The sequence below is a fragment of the Schistocerca gregaria genome, chromosome 6 (genome assembly GCF_023897955.1).
Source record: "Schistocerca gregaria isolate iqSchGreg1 chromosome 6, iqSchGreg1.2, whole genome shotgun sequence".
Taxonomy (NCBI): domain Eukaryota; kingdom Metazoa; phylum Arthropoda; class Insecta; order Orthoptera; family Acrididae; genus Schistocerca; species Schistocerca gregaria.
Genome location: NC_064925.1, coordinates 86827945 through 86848452, shown reverse-complemented (window position 1 = coordinate 86848452; position 20508 = coordinate 86827945). Strand labels below are relative to the sequence as shown.

Genomic DNA, 20508 nt, shown 5'->3' with positions numbered 1-20508 from the left:
GCAGTCATTATACTACTCTCAAGAGGACATAATTGTCACAGTGCTCAAAAATCATTTTAATAATACAGTCTTCTTACGGACAGCTGTCTAGAAAACTAAACGGCGATTGTCATCCTGCAATACTATTGTGATAATAACAAGTCTTTTAACTGTAATGACAGTTACACCGACGTGAGGATCTTTTAATATGAACGAATGTAGTAATCAGCAACCACTGCATTGAAACTTCCTGGCAGATTAAAACTGTGTGCCGGACCGAGAGTCGAACTCCCGAGGTCCCGAGTTCGAGTCTCGGTCCGGCACACAGTTTTAATCTGCCAGGAAGTTTCATGTGAGCGCACACTCCGCTGTAGAGTGAAAATTTCATTCTAGAACCACTGCACTCATGAACTACCAATTTTATTTCTTTCGTTATGTGATTCCGTTATGGCAACAAAAGTTAGCAGATTGTCGATGTCTAACTGAATGCAAGCATTTCTTGTTTTACCAGGCACGTTTCGACATGTTTTATTGAAGCATCTTCATTGGCCTGGAGTACATACACATTCTCTTTAGATACAGCACTTTTGAATTACGTAGAATGACAGAATGTGGTAATTAAATATGCTGCCTTAAGTGAGACTGCTTATGTATTTGAGGCCACTGAAGATCGCACTTTTATTTGTGAGAGAGGGTGATAAACCAGAGACAGGCCGGATCGACTGTGGGATGGTGCACAAGTTGTTTGCAGGCCGTTTCGCATGCTCGTCTAGGGAAGTGCTGACCTGGTCCTAAAATTCCACCTCATTCAATTCGATAGACTAACAATACCAAGGCCGGCCGCGGTGGCCGTGCGGTTCTGGCGCTGCAGTCCGGAACCGCGGGGCTGCTACGGTCGCAGGTTCGAATCCTGCCTCGGGCATGGGTGTGTGTGATGTCCTTAGGTTAGTTAGGTTTAAGTAGTTCTAAGTTCTAGGGGACTGATTACCACAGCTGTTTAGTCCCATAGTGCTCAGAGCCATTTGAACCATTTTAACAATACCAAAGCCATAACACGTGGAAAAACCGTTTACACGATTCACAGACTCCGCTCTTTTAGGTTGCCGTCATGAAGGGCATCCGGCCACAAAGCTAATAAAATAAAATTGGCCAAATTCTGAAAAAAAAAACCTGAAGCCCGCCCTAGATGGAATAGAAGCTATGGAAAAGAAAGAAGGACGATGCCTCCTCAATAAGTTAAGGCGATACGCGTCTGTGCAAAACGAATATTACATTCGTTAGTTGTGCGCCCTCACGCACGAAATCGCTATTAAAATATTCCTAGCAACTGAGGTAAACGAAACAACATAAGAAGATAAGTGAAAGACATCGTTTCAGGAAGATTGGGTGCCAAATATAGGCGCACACTAGTGCACACTAGCAGCTGAGGTAAGCGAAACAGCATGAAAAGATAAAATAAATCGTTTCAGGCCGAATGTGTGTCAAATATAGGTGCGCACCAGTGACGTAGACGGCTTAACGCACAGTACTCACCCTTGCCGAGTTGTCGTCGTTCTGGACGTCTTCCAGACGTTTCTCGTCAGCTTCTTTTGCTGCATCTTCCTCGTCGCCCTCGGACGATACGTCGCCATCCTCCTCTCCGTCGTCGTCGTCAAAGTCGTCGCCGGCGTCGGCGTCGGCGTCTCCTCCGGCGCGGACGTCCTCGACCAGGTAGTCCTCCATCGGGTCAGGGTGGGAGGCGTGGCCACGCTGGCCGTGACCGCCGTGACGCCGCCGGGACCCCAGCTGCTGCGGGCCGTACCCCTTCCCCTCCTCCTGCTCCTCGCCATCTTCCTCCTCATCGCTATCCTCTTCGTGGTACTTGTCTTCATTATATTTATCCTCCTCGTAATCGTCCGATTCTTCCGACGAGTCGGCGGCTTCCTGGGACCGGTGGCCGGTCACTGTTTCCTCGTCCGCGACGTTGTAGTAGTCGTCTTCGTAGGAGCTGTCCTGTTTGTCCCAGTAGTTGTGTGCCGGGGGCTCTTCGGTAGTGGAGCGGTGCGCTTCTGGCGCCGCCGTCGTCGCGAAGCGGGTTTTCATGAACTCGTCGAGTGGAGACAGACGGCCGGTAACCGCCCCCACCAGGAAGAGGAGACACCACAACATGTCGCCCCGCATACTGCTTACTGTCACTCGCGAGCGGGGAGGGAGCAGTACAGTGCTGGCTACTTTGTTTACAAGGTGTTGGGGGGTAATTTGTAGTCACAATAGCTCAACAATTGAGTACAGTGCAGTAAACGAAGATTCGTCACACAGCAAAACCTATCCTAAAAATTGAGTTTGGTTGCGATATGAGAAACGGAGAAAATAAAATGCGAGCCCTCAAGGATTAGTTCACGGACCAAAATTAATTGGCAAGGTGCTGTGATTTCGGCACTACGCGGTCAGTGAAGGTGGCAGTTCCGAACTGTCGCGGTCCGGGTGTCGGCTGTGCGGAAGGTCGAGACGCGACTCCGTGGTGCGGGCGTCGGCGTGTCGCGTTCGGCGGCGCGGGACTGAAGGCGGTGGACGGCCGATCGGTGTGAGCTGCGCTGTGCGCGGTACGGCCGCGGCGGAGGGACTGGCGCGCTCCGCGGAGACTGCTGGCCGGCCGCCGCTCGCCGCTCGCCGCTGCCGGCGCCCCCACCGCCGCCGCCGGCGCCGCCGCTGCCGCCCGCCCATTGGCTTCGCTCCCGGCCCGACTGTCGCTCTCAGCAGGCGCCGCCGGGCGCTGCGCTGACGGCCGTAGACGAGGCGGGCACCTCCCGCGGTCGGAACCGTAGGCCTCGAAATGGGTGCACCGACGGCGATCGCGCAATTGTCGCACAGCGTGGTCAGTGTGGACGCTACCCCGAAGGACTGCACCTAGAAGATCAGTATAGTTGCTATGATGGTACAGTTTTGAACATGGCTGTTGTTCAGCCACCGTATACCAGTTTCAACACGGGATTGAACAGCCAACCGGTTGCACGTAACAGGTAGGTGTTTCGACACCTACTAGGGGTGTCTTCATCAGAATGACATTGAGCTGTGCCAGGGCTATCTTGGTTAGGCACTATCGAGTCCCTCTGGCAGAAGTTTGTCTTTGCAGCCTGGGCCAGCTCAGGATATACCAAGTGGAAATAACAACAACGCTGGGCACGGCACGCAGAAGTAGAAAATCCGAAGAACTTCTGGTCGTATGTAAAGTACACAAGTGGCAAGACGCAGTCAATACCTTCGCTGTGCAGTGCCGATGGTACTGTTACCGACGTCTGTGCCGCTAAAGCGGAGTTTTTGAACGTAGTTTTCCGAAATTGCTTCACCAGGGAAGACGAATGGAATATTTCAGAATTTGAAACACGAACAGCTGCTAGCATGGGTTTCTTAGAAGTAGATACCTTAGGAGTTGCGAAGCAACTCAAATCGCTTCATACCGGCAAGTCTTCACGTCCAGATTGTATACTGATTAGGTTCCTTTCAGATTACGCTGATACTATAGCTCCCTACTTAGCAATCATATACAACAGCTAGCTCACCGATAGATCTGTACCTACAGACTGGAAAATTGCGCAGATCGCGCCACTGTTTAAGAAGGGTAGTAGGAGTAATCCATCGAATTACAGGCCTGTACCACTGACGTCGGTTTTCAGTAGGGTTTTGTAGCATATACTGTATTCGAACATTATGAATCACTCGAAGGGAACAATCTATTGATACGTAATCAGTATGGTTTCAGAAAACATCGTTCTTGAGCAACTCAGATAGCTCTTTATTTCCACGAAGTAATGGCCACTATCGACAGAGGATCTCAAGTTGATTCCGTATTTCTAGATTTCCGGAAAGCTTTTGACACCGTTCCTCACAAGCGACTTCTAATCAAGCTGTGGGCCCACGGGGTATGGTCTCAGTTGTACGACCGGATTCGTGATTTCCTGTCAGGAAGGTCGCAGTTCGTAGTAATAGACGGCAAATCATCGAGTAAAACTGAAGTGATATGAGGTGTTCCACAGGTAAGCGTCCTGGGACCTCTGCTGTTCCTGATCTATATAAATGACCTGGGTGACAATCTGAGCAGTTCTCTTAGGTTGTTCGCAGATGATGCTGTAATTTACCGTCTAGTAAGGTCATCCAAAGACCAGTATCAGTTGCAAAGCGATTTAGAAAAGATTACTGTATGGTGTGCGATTTAGAAAAGATTACTGTATGGTGTGGCAGGTGGCAGTTGACGCTAAATAACGAAAAGTGTGAGGTGATCCACATGAGTTCCAAAAGAAATCCGTTGGAATTCTATTACTTCATAAATAGTACAATTCCCAAGGCTGTCAATTCAACTAAGGACCTGGGTGTTAAAATTACGAACAACTTCGGTTGGAAAGACCACATAAATAATATTGTGGGGAAGGCGAGCCAAAGGTTGCGTTTCATTGGCAGGACACATGGAAGATGCAACAAGTCGACTAAAGAGACAGCTTACACTACACTCGTTCGTCCTCTGTTAGATTATTGCTGAACGGTGTGGGATCCTTACCAGGTGGGAATGACGGAGAACATCGAAAGGGTGCAAAAAATGGCAGCTCGTTTTGTATTATCACGTAATAGGGGAGAGAGTGTGGCAGATATGATACACGAGTTGGCATGGAAGTCATTAAAGCAAAGACGTTTTTCGTCGCGACGAGATCTATTTACGAAATTTCAGTCACCAACTTTCTCTTCCGAATGCGAAAATATTTTGTTGAGCTCAGCCTACATAGGTAGGAATGATCATCAAAATAAAATAAGAGAAATCAGAGCTCGAACAGAAAGGTTTAGGTGTTCGTTTTTCCCATGCGCTGTTCGGGAGTGGAATGGTGGAGAGATAGTATGATTGTGGTTCGATGAACCCCCTGCCAAGCACTTAAATGTGAATTGCAGAGTAATCATGTAGATGTAGATGTAGATGAAGTGCACGTAATAGTGAGACGTTGGAGAGACGACAGCGAGCACGGTGTGTCTGAGTACGAGCGGCAGTTAGCGCCTGATCGTACTGGGGTCAGTAACAGCGGGCCGGCGCTGTGGCTTCTTGGCAATCTCATGAAGCTATGCATGTGCTCTCTTCCGTGAAGGAACATGTGGTGTCACCGCCAAACACCGCACTTGCTAGGTGGTAGCCTTTTAAATCGACCGCGGTCCGTTAGCATACGTTGGACCCGCGTGTCGCCACTATCAGTGATTGCAGACCGAGCGCCGCCACACGGCAGGTCTAGAGAGACTTCCTAGCACTCGTCCCAGTTGTACAGCCGACTTTTCTGGCGATGGTACACTGTCTATATAATCCCCATCGACGCGCAAGTCGCCGAAGTGGCGTCAAATCGGAAGACTTGCACCACGCGAGCGGTCTACCCGACGGGAGGCCCTCGTCACACGCCATATATATGCTCTCATTTGCAGCGACGACAGTTTAGTATAGCCTTCAGCTAAGTCATTTGCTACAACCTAGCAAGGCGCTATATTCAGTTACTATAATTACTATCTTCAACAATGTATTCTGAACAGATAATATTGTGAATCATGAACCGTCAAGACCGACGTCCATCATTAATGGATTAAAGTTAAGTATCAAACTAATTACGTTCGCTTTCTGAATTCTCATTCCTTGTCATGTTCCAGACCTCACGTCGGTATAGTTCTTCCCTCCTCACGCCAGCCTGCGTGAGCTAAAACGCGTGCATTTCGGCCTCCACTCGTAACACGGTGTTGGCTCTTCTGCTAACACAAAAGAACACGGTTTTACTATCGGACTAACCAACGTTTGGTGTCTTCGCCACATCGACCAGCAGCTGGCATTAAGTTAAGTAATTCAAGTCCTACCAACGATTAGTGAAATATAATGATGATTGCTCTTGAGGCAGCAAAGCGTTGCAAGGACTGTGATGTGATATTTCATGCCTCTTATTAAGTGTGTGCTTCGCTCCTTAATACTACTGTTCTTACTTCAGCCGGCAAGTGTCTAAAACATTGATACGTGTACGGAGCCTTACCGAGGGATCTATATTGCGTGTCTAAAGGTTGCCGTGTGGTACCTTGCAGGCCCACATAAGGTGCTCCATCGGATGCTTGGGTTTCAATGAGCTAGTTCCGTTTGCATCATTCGTGTACGTGGTTATGCTTAGAGGAATGAAATCAGTTTGTCAATTTTATCGAAGTAGTTTTTGTATAAGTTTGAGTATTAAGGCGAAGGGAGCGTTGCTTGGTTCCCTGTTGTCGCTTCTGATTTATGTTTCAGAGATAGGAAGCAGTGGGCCAGCGAAGTGCAGAGCCTCCCCCTTTAAATTACTAGCGGGCGAACGGCCGCTGGACTTCGCCTGAGCTCGCGTATGCTGTTTGGTTTCGATTTCGGTGTTCTGAACGTGGTGGAAGCACAAACGGAGCCCACATCTTAATTCGAAGATAAGTACTCAGTCGCCTCCGGCGCTCGTGGCCAAGTCGCGGCCTTACAGTCTTGGGCCTCAGTTACTGTACAAGCTGCAGTTCTCTAAAACTTGTGGTGGCTGCGAGGATGCCCGGGTTAAATGTTTTAAATATTTGTCTTAAGAACTTTGAGGGATTTCTAGAAGAATGTGTCTTAATTTAAACCGTTTTCTAAAATTGTGGTGCAATTCGGCCTTAGTGGCGCATGTCAATTTTGTTGGGGAAATAACTGAGTTGTTATTGATCAAACTGTCTATAACCTTGTGCAGTTGTTTGGTAATATCTCGTCCGGGAGGGACGGTTTTCAATATCTGTGGAAATAATAATTGATTTCCTGGTTATTTCATGTAAAGTTCATTTTAAATGATTTATTTTGCCTGAGTGGCGGTTTTTTTAAATGTTTGCAAAGAGATTAATTCGCTTGTGGTTTCATATAACAAGCAGTTTGTAAAGTTTGCCTGAATGGCGTTTCCTAAAGAAATTATTATCTGATTTATGATTGTAATTCTCTTAATGATTTATCTATGATGCAAAAAAATATGTAGAAATGAAATGGTCACTGTATGGGCCAAGTCCTTCCTCTCCCTTTATATTAAAAGTTAAGGAAATTGCAGTTCAAAAAAGAAAATAACGTCCCAGAAATGTTGCTAAATCGTAAACTGAGTCTCACGTTGCTGCCAGCTAGGCACACGTGACAAAGGCTACAACGTTATATTTCACTTTTGACTTGAGCATAACTGCTCCTAATTCTGATTATTGCTTTTTAGCAACGTAATTTTACGATTTAGCAACATTTAAATCAGATGAAGGTACCCCCAGTAGGTGTCGAGACCTAGGTGAAGGTACCTACCGTTTATGTGCAACCGGTTGGCTGTTTAATCATTCAGTAAGAAGACGGGTTTGATGCTGTTCTCCCTATCAGTCGATCATGTGCAACCCTCATTATCACCGAACAGCTACTAACACCTATACCCATTCGTCCCTTGCATTTCCTCTACAATTTACAACCCCAACACTTACCTTTATTGCCAAATTGACGATCCCTTGATGGACCGCAATGTTACTTGTCAACCGACACCTTATTTTAGTCAAATTGTACCACAGATTTCTCCTTTTCCCTGTTCGATTCAGTACCTCGTCATCATTTAATCGATCTGCCCACCAAATCCTCAGCATTTTGCTGTTCCAACCCATTCAAAATGGCATGTTCTCTTCTTGTCTGAAGTGATTATTGTCCGCGTTTCACCTTCGTGCAGAACTACACACCAGACAGACACTTTCAGAAAAGACTACCTAACACTTAAACTTACATTAAATGTTAACAAATCTATTTTTCTTTTTTCAGAGACTTCTTGTTGCGACTGCCACTCTACATTTCACATCTTACCTACTTCGGCCGTCATCAGTTAGTCTGCTGCCGAAATAGCACAACTCATCTATTTTTTGCTACTCATTTTTAAACTAATTCTCTCAACAACATCTGATTTAATTTCTCTCTTTTCAAGACATTGCCTTTTTGCCATTACCTTCCACTAATCGATAGTTCTTTGCCAAACATGGACGATAAATAGTTTGGACTAGAAGAGAATAGAAGCTTTCGAAATGTGGTGCTACAGAAAAATGCTGAAGATTAGCTGGGTAGATCACATAACTAATGAGGAAGTATTGAATAGGATTGGGGAGATGAGAAGTTTGTGGCACAACTTGACCAGAAGAAGGGATCGGTTGGTAGGACATGTTCTTAGGCATCAAGGGATCACCAATTTAGTATTGGAGGGCAGCGTGGAGGGTAAAAATCGTAGAGGGAGACCAAGAGATGAATAAACTAAGCAGATTCAGAAGGATGTAGGCTGCAGTAGGTACTGGGAGATGAAGAAGCTTGCACAGAATAGAGTAGCATCTAGAGCTGCATCAGACCAATCTCAAGACAACAACAACAACAGTTCTTTGCCACTCCGATAGAACTAAAATGCAATCAGCAAACTTCAAACGTTTTATCTCTCCCTCAGCTTTAATTCTTTTTCCGAAATTCTCCTTCGTTTTCTTTACTGTTTGCTCAATGCACAGACTGAATAACATCAGAGATAGGTTACAAACAAGCCCGACTCCCTTCTCAATCACTGCTTCCCTTTCATATCCTTCGACACTTACAACTCTAATTTGGTTTCTGTGCAAGTTGTAATCTTTAAGTCGTTCAATTTTATCCCTACAGAATTTCAAAGAGTGTATTCCTGTAAACAGTCCTATAAACACAGGTCTGCCTTTCTTCAATCTACCTTCTACGTAAATAATTCCTGTTAGTATTTTGCAGCCGTGCATTATTAAACTGGTGGTTCGGAGATATTCACACCCGTTATAACCTGACCTCTTTTCTTTGGAACTGGCATTGTTACATTGTTCTTTAAATCTGAGAGTATTTCCCCTATGCCGTATGTAGTACACAAGACGTGGAACAGTTTCTGGTGACTGGCTATCCCTAGGGTTTTATTAATTATAAGTAAACGTCATCTGCTCTCGCAGCCTTGTCTCGACATAAGGTTTTCTTTCCTCTGTCTAATTTTTATCACAATATCCTATTTCTCACCCACTGTCATTTATTTTATCTACCTTTCCATAATATTGTTTGAAGTTCATTTCCCTCGTACTCTCAATTTTACACTTAAATGATATTAAGCAATATTATTTATGTTCCCCTTAGACTGATCAATAAGATTGTGCTTCTGTGACCGTTGTTCTACTGTCTTTTAAGTAAACGACAAAAGGATGGATGCAAAATTGCTATAAAGATAATTAAAAATTTACACACAAACATTTAGTGAAATTTCTTTTGTTGTACCAGATAAATATCTGATTCTTGATACATTACTAGAAATGCTTTTATCTGTGTTTGTAAGTTGAGATATATTCTTTGGTTCTTGTATTCATCAATACCTGGTCTACGGTTAGTGACTTTGTCTAATAATGAAAACGTCGTGGGTCCCGGGTTCGAAACTACCCTTTGCACACATGTTGAATGAAAATCATCAGCAGTGACACGATAAGAGGCCAACATTTTTCCGCCAGCGGTCTTGTCGAAGAGAGCGGAGGAACGGACAGAGTCTAGAATCCACTGCATTAAAGACACGTAAGGTGACGTGTAATTGAAGTGTTATAATGATCTCTCCATTGGGAAAAGATTCAGGATTAAATGCTCCTGACAAGGTCAGTCTGGGGGAGATTTGCAATGTATGGCAAACGAAGAAAACTTCATAAGCCAAGATCGCTAAAAAAAAAGCATGTTGGACGACCGGTTTCGACAGAGCTATGCTGTCATCATTGGGTCTTACGCTTTTGAATTGTAATACTGATAGATAATATGTTGTCACAATTCAAAAGCGCAAGATCCGATGATGATTGCATGGCTCTGTTGAAACCGGTCATCCAATAAAATGCTTTTTTAGTGATCTTGGCTTGTGAAGTTTTCTTCAGATTTCGAAGGCCCCCATTCGGATCTCTAGAAGGGGACTGTCAGGGGGAAGGTGACTATGAGGAAATCATGGATTAACCAACGAAAAGGAAATACTCTACTAGTCGGAGCATGGGATGTCAGTTGTCTGAAAGAATTAGGAAAGCCAGAAACTCTGAAAAGGGAAATACAAAGGCGCATTCTACATACAGCCGGGGGTCAATGGAGTGAAATGGAAGACGAGGATTTCTGGTAACATGAATATAGAGTAATATAACGGAAGTACGATTCGTTATGAATAGGAAGGTAGGGTAGAGAGTGAATCAGTGTTCAACAGTTCAGTTATAGGGTTGTTCTCGTCAGAATAGACAACAATAGTTCAGCTATACATACCGTCTCCGCAACCATAAGATGAAGGAATAGAAAACCAATATGAAGATATGGAACAGTTGCTTCAGTACATAAATACTGTATATACACTCCTGGAAATTGAAATAAGAACACCGTGAATTCATTGTCCCAGGAAGGGGAAACTTTATTGACACATTCCTGGGGTCAGATACATCACATGATCACGCTGACAGAACCACAGGCACATAGACACAGGCAACAGAGCATGCACAATGTCGGCACTAGTACAGTGTATATCCACCTTTCGCAGCAATGCAGGCTGCTATTCTCCCATGGAGACGATCGTAGAGATGCTGGATGTAGTCCTGTGGAACGGCTTGCCATGCCATTTCCGCCTGGCGCCTCAGTTGGACCAGCGTTCGTGCTGGACGTGCAGACCGCGTGAGACGACGCTTCATCCAGTCCCAAACATGCTCAATGGGGGACAGATCCGGAGATCTTGCTGGCCAGGGTAGTTGACTTACACCTTCTAAAGCACGTTGGGTGGCACGGGATACATGCGGACGTACATTGTCCTGTTGGAACAGCAAGTTCCCTTGCCGGTCTAGGAATGGTAGAACGATGGGTTCGATGACGGTTTGGATGTTCCGTGCACTATTCAGTGTCCCCTCGACGATCACCAGAGGTGTACGGCCAGTGTAAGAGATCGCTCCCCACACCATGATGCCGGGTGTTGGCCCTGTGTGCCTCGGTCGTATGCAGTCCTGATTGTGGCGCTCACCTGCACGGCACCAAACTCGCATACGACCATCATTGGCACCAAGGCAGAAGCGACTCTCATCGCTGAAGACGACACGTCTCCATTCGTCCCTCCATTCACGCCTGTCGCGACACCACTGAGGCGGGCTGCACGATGTTGGAGCGTGAGCGGAAGACGGCCTAACGGTGTGCGGGACCATAGCCCAGCTTCATGGAGACGGATGCGAATGGTCCTCGCCGATACCCCAGGAGCAACAGTGTCCCTAATTTGCTGGGAAGTGGCGGTGCGGTTCCCTACGGCACTGCGTAGGATCCTACGGTCTTGGCGTGCATCTGTGCGTCGCTGCGGTCCGGTCCCAGGTCGACGGGCACTTGCACCTTCCGCCGACCACTGGCGACAACATCGATGTACTGTGGAGACCTCACGCCCCACGTGTTGAGCAATTCGGCGGTACGTCCACCCGGCCTCCCGCATGCCCACTATACGCCCTCGCTCAAAGTCCGACAACTGCACATACGGTTCACGTCCACGCTGTCGCGGCATGCTACCAGTGTTAAAGACTGCGATGGAGCTCCGTATGCCACGGCAAACTGGCTGACACTGACGGCGGCGGTGCACAAATGCTGCGCAGCTAGCGCCATTCGACGGCCAACACCGCGGTTCCTGGTGTGTCCGCTGTGCCGTGCGTGTAATCATTGCTTGTACAGCCCTCACGCAGTGTCCGGAGCAAGTATGGTGGGTCTGACACACCGGTGTCAATGTGTTCTTTTTTCCATTTCCAGGAGTGTAAATACAATAAATTTTATAGTCGTGAGGCAGTGGACTGCGGTTGTAGGATAAGGAACAGAAGTGAGAGTTATGGGAGAATGCGGACTCAGTATTAGGGATCAGAAAGGAGACAGACCAATTGAACTCTGCAATAAACGTCAGTTAGTAGGCATGATGATATGGGGGAGGGGGAAGAGTTGGTTTACATGATGATCAGACAGAGAATCCGAAATCGGATACTGGATTGTAAGCTACACAGGGGCAGATATAGACACATATCACAGTTTGTAAAGTAATATACTAATTTGACTAAAAAAATGAGATGCAGATGACGTTCGCTTAAACAGCGAGGTCATCGGTCCCATCGGATTGGGGAAGGATGGGGAAGGATGTCGACCATGCCCTTTCAAAGGAACCATCCCGACATTTGCCTCAAACGATTTAGGGAAATTACGGAAAACTTAAATCAGTATGGCCGGACAAGGATTTGAACTATTGTCCTCCCGAAGGCGAGTCTAGTGTGATAACCACTGCACCACCTCGCTCGGTGATTATTGCTGGAAAATCTGTGTAGTACAACAGATTATCTTTCTAAGTAATGTGATTACTCTAGAAAGTACCTTACCAGAACCAATACGACTACTTGTGTTAGTTAATTTCAACTGTGTGAGAATTATGTCGCTTTCTTGGCATACTGAAATATTACCGATAGCATTTAGAACATGCCGCAGAACATTAAGATGTTCTAAATAATTACTTGAAGGAACCAAGAAAAACGACAAAAGAAGCACACAGTGGACACAACATAGAATGAAGCAATTTGAGAAGAGGATCTTGCAAACGCAGCTCTTTCAGCGTTCAAATGGTTCAAATGGCTCTGAGCACTACGGGACTCAACATCTGAGGTCATCAGTCCCCTATAACTTAGAACTACTTAAACCTAACTAACCTAAGGACATCACACACATCCATGCCCGAGGCAGGATTCGAATCTGCGACCGTAGCAGTCCCGCGGTTCCGGACTGAAGCGCCTAGAACCGCACGGCCACCGTGGTCGGCTCTTTCAGCGTTCCAGAATGTAAATAATAATCTTGCAATATTTACAGACGCTTCTTATTTTGCATCCGGTGCAGTGTTGCAACAGAAAGGAAAAGGAATACGAAATCCAACTGACTTCTACTCCAAAATATTCTCGCCATCCCAGAAGAATTAGTCAACATACTTTAAGGAAATTCTGAGCATACGCGTGGACTGCATATACATGGCAATGAGGTATTTTAAATACCTCATTGAAGGATGTATATTTCAGGGTATACTGACCATGCTGTTTTTGACGCATGCTGTAAACAAATAGTTGATAACGCAGCTCTTAAGCAGTTGAGTCACCTACAGTTCATACCACAATTTACGACAGACTCATCTGTGGAAAAGGAAATAGTGTGGCTGATAACCTGTACAGGCTGAAGGAGGTAGTACCAATTGATTGCGAGAAGATGGCAGATGCTCAAGTGAGTGATGAAGAACTCTCTTGTCCTGAAATTTGAACAGCATGAAATCCTGGTGGAAGATTGTTATAGTGCGATGTATCAACAAGCATCAGTCTTCCTTACATCCCGCAGCAATTCGGATGTTCAGTTTTAGGTATTACAGCAGTATGACACACCCTGGCATTAAAGCTTCAGCGAAATTACTCATGTAATTTATTTTTTAAGATCAAACAATATGTGTGTGGATAAAAATCCTACGTCAAGTTCGTTAATTTTCTTTAATCATTACCGGTTTCGGCTCACTGACGAGCCATTATCGGATCGAAAGTACAGACAATTGACTATAAAAAGTAAACAATACAAAATAAATTCAATATCTGAATTTGTAATATACAATACGTTCCAATCCAAAATGTTGTTCAGTGTTAAACAATGATTACACATTGTCATATTGTTAGAGCTAAGTCGCCCTAGTTAAATATAAAAATTCATATAGGCACGAAAGGAAAAATATTAAAATGTAACAATAAAAACATGCAAAAATGTATGTTGCGTGAAATGAAATACCTTACGTAAACTAAAAATTGTAGTTGGGTTTGTAAATTGACAACATCAGTTACTAATCGCATCTTGTTACTGTGCCCAAATGCCATAGATATGAACAAAGGATCGACACGAATGCTAACTGCAGCGCCCATGGGTCGATATAAACACGACATCGCTTCTAATATTCATAAGATGGAAAAGGAATTGTCTGTGTTACTGCTGTCAGCTGACGTGCAGCGTCATAGCTACACGGAAACACTGACTGCCAAATGGCGCTACCATTCTGTTAATTTAATAGAAACGTGATTTAAGACAAAAGATGTTATTATAATGAAAATTTGTAACAACTTTATATTACATAAATGCAATAAATTATATTCATGTCATTATGTTTGTAGTAATAACACTAAACATAATTCTTTAGTTAAATAATAGAAAACAAAATGCTGGAAGTACTGAATGTTAGGGAATTACGTTCAAAGGCACGACGGAAAAATATAACAGTATTACTGATCAAAACACATAAATTCGTCATATTGAATATTAGAATGAAATAATATTGTAAACCGACGTCTAGGTGCCAGATACGCCAGATACGACCAGCTCGATGACTGGCTATGACAACGAACCAGTATATATGTGACTAACTAACAATGGTACAAATGATACATTAAGAGTTACAGAAGGTATAATAATATATCGAAAGACAAGAATTTCATCAAAGGGACCTTATACTTAGCTGTTTGTTACAGAATATACAATGAACTGCCGGCATGTGCAGTATAGGTCAAAATACAATAACCCGATGACTAAGAGCAATATTCCAGATTATTTTGTAATGATTGCGGAAGGTGGAGGAGAAGGAGGGGGAGCTCGAGGGGGAGGGGGAGGGGCATGGGGAGAGGGAGGGGCAGGGGAGGGGCAGGGGGAGGGGAAAAGAGAAGGGTGGGGTAAAAATTTTAGAGATCGACCAAGGTATGAATACACTAAGCAGGTTCGGATGGATGTAGGTCGCAATAGTTATTCAGAGATTAAGACTCTTGCACAGAATAAAAGAGTATGGAGACGTGCATGTAACAAGTATTAGCATTGTTGACCATAATGACTAAAACAACTGCACGATATTTTTTTTAAAATTTTAAAAAATTATGTTTTCAGTATTAGTAAACAAACTCTCAACCTTACCACACATGTACAACATTACTGCACAACCGAAAATACTGAGCAATAATATTAACCATCAAGCGAGCACATAGCAGTTGGCATCACTGACTACAGATGTGAATGCCCCGTGACAGTATCTATAGACAACATAGCCCAGAATGAGCATTTCGATGTTCCCGCAGTTGTGGAGAATGATTAGCTTCCTCAGTGATTTACCTGTCTTCTAAATATCTACCTGTAGCCTTCGATGGCTGCACTCACGGATGCACTGGGTCCCATTAATGCTCGTTCACATCCGATTAAACAGACATTATTCAGAACCTTAGCTCCTTAGCGGCATTGGCCACTGGATAGGAAGTACCAGCTCCATTTTGTAATTATCACCACAAAGTGTTTCTGTCTCCCATGGAAATGGAAATGAGCGTTTGGCGTCATTGACCGGGAGGCCACTTACGGAGCAGGTCCGGCCGTCTTGATGCAGATCTTATTACATTCGACGCCACATGGGGATGAAATGATGATGAAGACAACATAATACCCAGTCCATGAGCAGAGAAAATCCCCGACCCAGTCGGGAATCGGGCCCGGGCCCGTTAGGACGGCAGTCAGTCACGCTGACCACTCAGCTATCGGAGCGGACTCTGTCTCCCATAATAATCGTAGTGATATTCGTGCAACTTCTTCATTGTGAGAGAGAATCAGAATTATGCAAACGAAACTGAATACTAAACTTGTTATTCTGATACTAGGCACCAATTTTCAAGAATTAATGTTTTTGGTCAAAGTCCGAAATGATGAGTCAATGTCTAGAAAACTTAATGTTATAGTTGTTTCCTTACCTGAATGTACTCAATTTAGTGGCCCTTTTTTTGCACATATTACAGTTCGGTGCATTATTTCTATATCGCTTACTGTCACTGGCTAATCACCCGAATGCAAGGAATTTGGTTCTGAGCAAGTACCTAGCTTGCATCTGTAAGAAGCGCATCGAGGCAGAATAGTATGCAGAAGGACAAGTATGCGACTTGGTGGTTCATGTCACAAGATGCTGGAGCACAATTCGAATCTGCTGAACAACTACATAGGTTTCTGTGCTTTGTAACGAGTGCATCGGTATTTAACACCAACTAAAAAGCGACTTCAGAGCAGACACCGTTAGGAAGTTTGGCTACACTGGCTAGTACGGGGCCCTGTTTGTTGCTGCGCAGAAGACTATAACACTGTGTAGGGTCGTGATTTTAATATTTGCGGTCTAACAAATCCTACTATGATTGAGAATCCTCAGATGCCACACAAAATTATTTAACTGATCCTTTGTTCTTAAATAATTTATCCAGATTCAGTGGGTTAAAGACAAATCCTAGTACAATAAGAATAGGTGGATACCATTGAGATATTTATGGCAAAAAATCAACGAAATTGCAGGATATAATCCATGCAATACAACATTTATTTAATTCTATCTGTCAGACTAAGTTTAAGATTTGCAAAACACCTACATTCTTTGCAAAATCGTGTACCCTGTTTTCATGATAGGAACACTTAAATGGTTGATACTGTTTAGTCTCTTTGTTAGTCTCTTTGTTAGTAAAAGCCTTCAGCATGAGTGGCGCTGACAGCTGAGAGCTCAGAACGATCGAGGGGAACGGAATGCAGAAGGCTGCGCTCATTGTGGAGACTCAGCATGATGTGCAGATATGAAATTAACTAGGTAGAGGACGTGTGACTGCATTCGCAAACTACTACGTCCGAAGTTCGTCAAACGCAGAGTGCACTCACGGGTCAAGATAATCTGCTTGAAAATTATAAACATGGTTGCGAAACAGCAACTGTGTAAATCTGAAGGGGGTTGAAAAAACCACCCAACTAGTTGTAAAACAAGGGTTTATTAGCCCAAAGTCTGCTGCTACCACAGCCAGGCTCACTATCCTAGCCAACGCAAATATTACTTTTGTAAAGTATGCAGTACTACAGTTGTTAGTGTGAAGCTGCCCATTATCAACCAGCACGATTAATAAACTGATAACTCCACATGACATTTGATCCCAAATGATATAAATATGTTAATCGATTCGACCAAATTAATTACGTTATCTGGCCATGTAAGGAGGCAAAATACCTTACATCCATAACCAACATGTTAAAACGAAAAAATCAAGTAATATTTCAGGGGTTCCACTGAAGGTGCCTTGTTACAAAGGTAAAAAGCGTCTGAAGGGCAGCAGTACAACAAAAAATAATAGACAGCGCGCAAAAGCATTTTACTTGTTAATTGCTGGAATTTATATGTGTGTTGCAGTATTACATACTACACAGAAAAAGCTTCATTTTTTTGTACATTTCTCAAAACTGTTCGAAATCAGAGAATCACACGTCGGTGTCCAGAGGGATGACGGTCATTTCGGCTTTCGGAAAGGTAAACGCACCAGAGAGGCAATCTGATGTTGCACTTGATAATGGAAGCAAGACTGAAGAAAAATCAAGACCCACACACCATAGGATTCCTCGATACGGAACACCTTGGCAAAGTAAAATGGTGTGAGATGCTTGAAGAAAATGTGTGTAATCTATGGGGAACAGGTAAAAGAACCTAGAGGGAACAATAAGGAAGGAAGAGCAAGAATAAAGTGTTTGGACTAGAGGGGTGAAAGACAGAGAGATGCAGTCTGTTGCCCCTCCTGTTCAATCTGTTCAACGAAGTAGCAATGATGGAATAAAATTTCAAAATGAAAAAATCTCGTCAGTAATATTCGGAGTTGACGAAGAAATGAACAAATGGAGAACACTGACAAGAAGAAGGAACAGGGTGAAAGTAGATGTGTTAAGACATGGCGGAGTAACTCCCGTGCTGCTAGAGGGAGCTGTAAAGAGTAAAAACTGAAGAGGAACTCATAAACTGGAATATATCCAACAAATAACTGAGGACATTGAGCGCAAATGCGACTCTGGCACAAAAGATATCATTTTCGCTTTAATATGTATATAACTGTTCCTTCTGTCAACTGTACCTGGATAAACTTGAAATCACCGATATTTAATTTCGCTGCTGAGTTTCTCGTGCTTTCGGAAAAGTTTTAATTTTTTTTTTAATTGGAGCCGCCGGGTTCTTGCATCTAGTCCCTCAGATTGAGAATGATTACCTTATGGAGCATGAATTTATTTGTATGCGATGATTCAGGCTATACTAGGGATATTGCTCGGTGTACTGTTCAGCGTGAAATCGTTTCGGCTAATAGACAATACTTCATTTCTCTAGTCCGCACTCTGCTCAATATTACTTAGCTTCAACTGGTCAGCGCGCTTAACAGATTTGACAAGTGACAATTGAAAAATGTGGAAAGTTGTGGTAAGGTCTTATGGGACCAAATTGCTGTCTTCGGCCCTAACCTACACACTACTTAATGTAACTTAAACCAACTTACGCCATGGACAACACACACATCCATGCCCCAGGGAGGACTCTTAACCGACGGGGGGAGCCGCACGGACCGTGACAAGGCGTCCTAGACCGCGCTGCCAGTGACGATTGTGGCCAGTGACAATGGCCGGAGCGTCCTGTTCATGTGACTAAGTGGATATTTTATGCCAGCGAAGGCCGTTTCATCTTGAGGACTGAATTGAATCGTAAGTCTAACATTCCAGGGAACTGCAAAACTCAGAGGGAACACCACCTGTAATTTCTTTGACTTCGATCGGCTTCATTTTCTCGGAAGACATACGATGACGAAGCGGTCGATGAAACGTTTGGTCCTAAAAAAATTGTGAAGTAGATCCGGTTGATAAAGTGTGCTGGAAAATCTGCACAATAATTGACATAGTGCTGTTGCAGGCTGCCTCTTTAGCCGGAAGGAAATAAAGTCTAGCGAAACTCTAGATCGTGGTTTCCAGCTAATCTGAAATCGTTACCCCTCCACGATAACAGATGTAATACCTCCAACAAAGACCGCTTACTAGCTAAACTTTAGGGGGAAATGGTGTAAACACATGTTTCAAGTGACTAATGTATAATATACAGTTCAGGCAAATAAAATTGTGTTCGTTTTTTTTATTAAATCAAGGAGTAATGAGTCAAAGAGGTGACTATAATCGGGCCACGCCCTGTTCGACCCCTTATTTAGGTTCAAAGAGATACATAACCGCCAGCAGGTTATATGGATAAAATAAGTACTTCATTTAGCATTACACACTTGTTTCTAATTTAACATTTTCTGATGTTCAAACAGATGAGAACGCATGCTCCTAGTACGTATAAAAATGGCTCTGAGCACTATGCGACTTAATTTCTAAGGTCATCAGTCGCCTAGAACTTAGAACTAATTAAACCTAACTGACCTAAGGACATCAGACACATCCATGCCCGAGGCAGGATTCGAACCTGCGACTGTAGCGGTCGCTCGGCTGCAGGCTGTAGCGCCTAGAACCGCACGGCCACTCCGGCCGGCCTAGTAAGTATAGATCAACAATCAAATAATACGTATTGTAACAATGTGACCGTACCTGTCTAGGCCTCTGAAAATGAGGTTAAGGTCGAAACTGACCAGCTATGCTAAATAAATTATTTATTTGAACCAAAATCACTCGTGGAAGTCATGACTCTTTTTTCCATCGGGGTTGTGGTGCCCCGGAGAACAAATCAGCCGCCCTGTTTAGGTCCCATCGAGAGAAGTGTTGCATTGGGTCAAATCCGCAACCAGCCATACATATTTAATCGATTAACACAAAATTCCGGAATGGTTTCTTTGAAAAGCCACGACCGATTTCTTTGCACATACTTTCCGAATCGTAACTTGGGTTTCTTTTCTTTTCATGTCACCGAGCGAGGTGGCGCAATGGTGAGCACACTGGACTCGTATTCAGGAGGACGACGGTTCTAACCCGCGCCCAACCATCCTGATTCAGGTTTTCCATGATTTCCCAAAATCGCTTCAGGCAAAGGCCGAGATCGTTCTTCTGAAGGGGCACGGCCGACTTCCTTCCCAATCCTTTCCTCGTCCGATGGGACAGATGTCCTCGCTATTTGGTCCCTTCCCCGAACCCACGAACCAGCCAATCTTTTCACCTCGTTCTTGACGGGATGTTAACTCATATTCTTCTTTCTTCCCGGTTAGGATCCGTAATGAGTGTCCAGCAGGCAGCTAGCACAGCCGCCTTCCTCCAGTTGTAGAACTTGTTCGCTGCTAGCCGCTGACCTGGAGAACGCTGTTTTGGTGATAAACACCAGACGGCTCACCCGCCTCACTAAACTCTGAACCATTCAGGTCAAAATGGTTCAAATGGCTCTGAGCACTATGGGACTTAACATCTGAGGTCATCAGTCCCCTAGAACTTAGAACTACTTAAACCTAACTAACCTAAGGACAGCACACACATCCATGCCCGAGGCAGAATTCGAACCTGCGACCGTAGCGGTCGCGCGGTTCCAGACTGCAGCACCTAGAAGCGCTCGGCCACAACGGCCGGCTCCATCCAAGTCGTCACGGCCAGCACGGCCCGCGTGGACCAGGGAGGACTTCGGCGGCGATCCTCGGACCTAGAATATGGGGCCGGACGAGCCGACA

General features: G+C 44.5%; 1 protein-coding gene across 1 annotated transcript in view; it reads right to left on the bottom strand.

Annotated features, from left to right (window-relative positions):
- Positions 1-2631, bottom strand: part of LOC126277955 (uncharacterized) — a 1123821-nt gene extending 1121190 nt beyond the window's left edge. Inside the window, exon 1 of the mRNA XM_049977570.1 lies at positions 1513-2631. Coding sequence (XP_049833527.1) covers positions 1513-2139 — 627 coding nt within the window. The 5' untranslated portion in view covers positions 2140-2631. The remainder of the gene's footprint in view (positions 1-1512) is intronic.
- Between the last annotated feature and the right edge of the window lie 17877 nt (positions 2632-20508).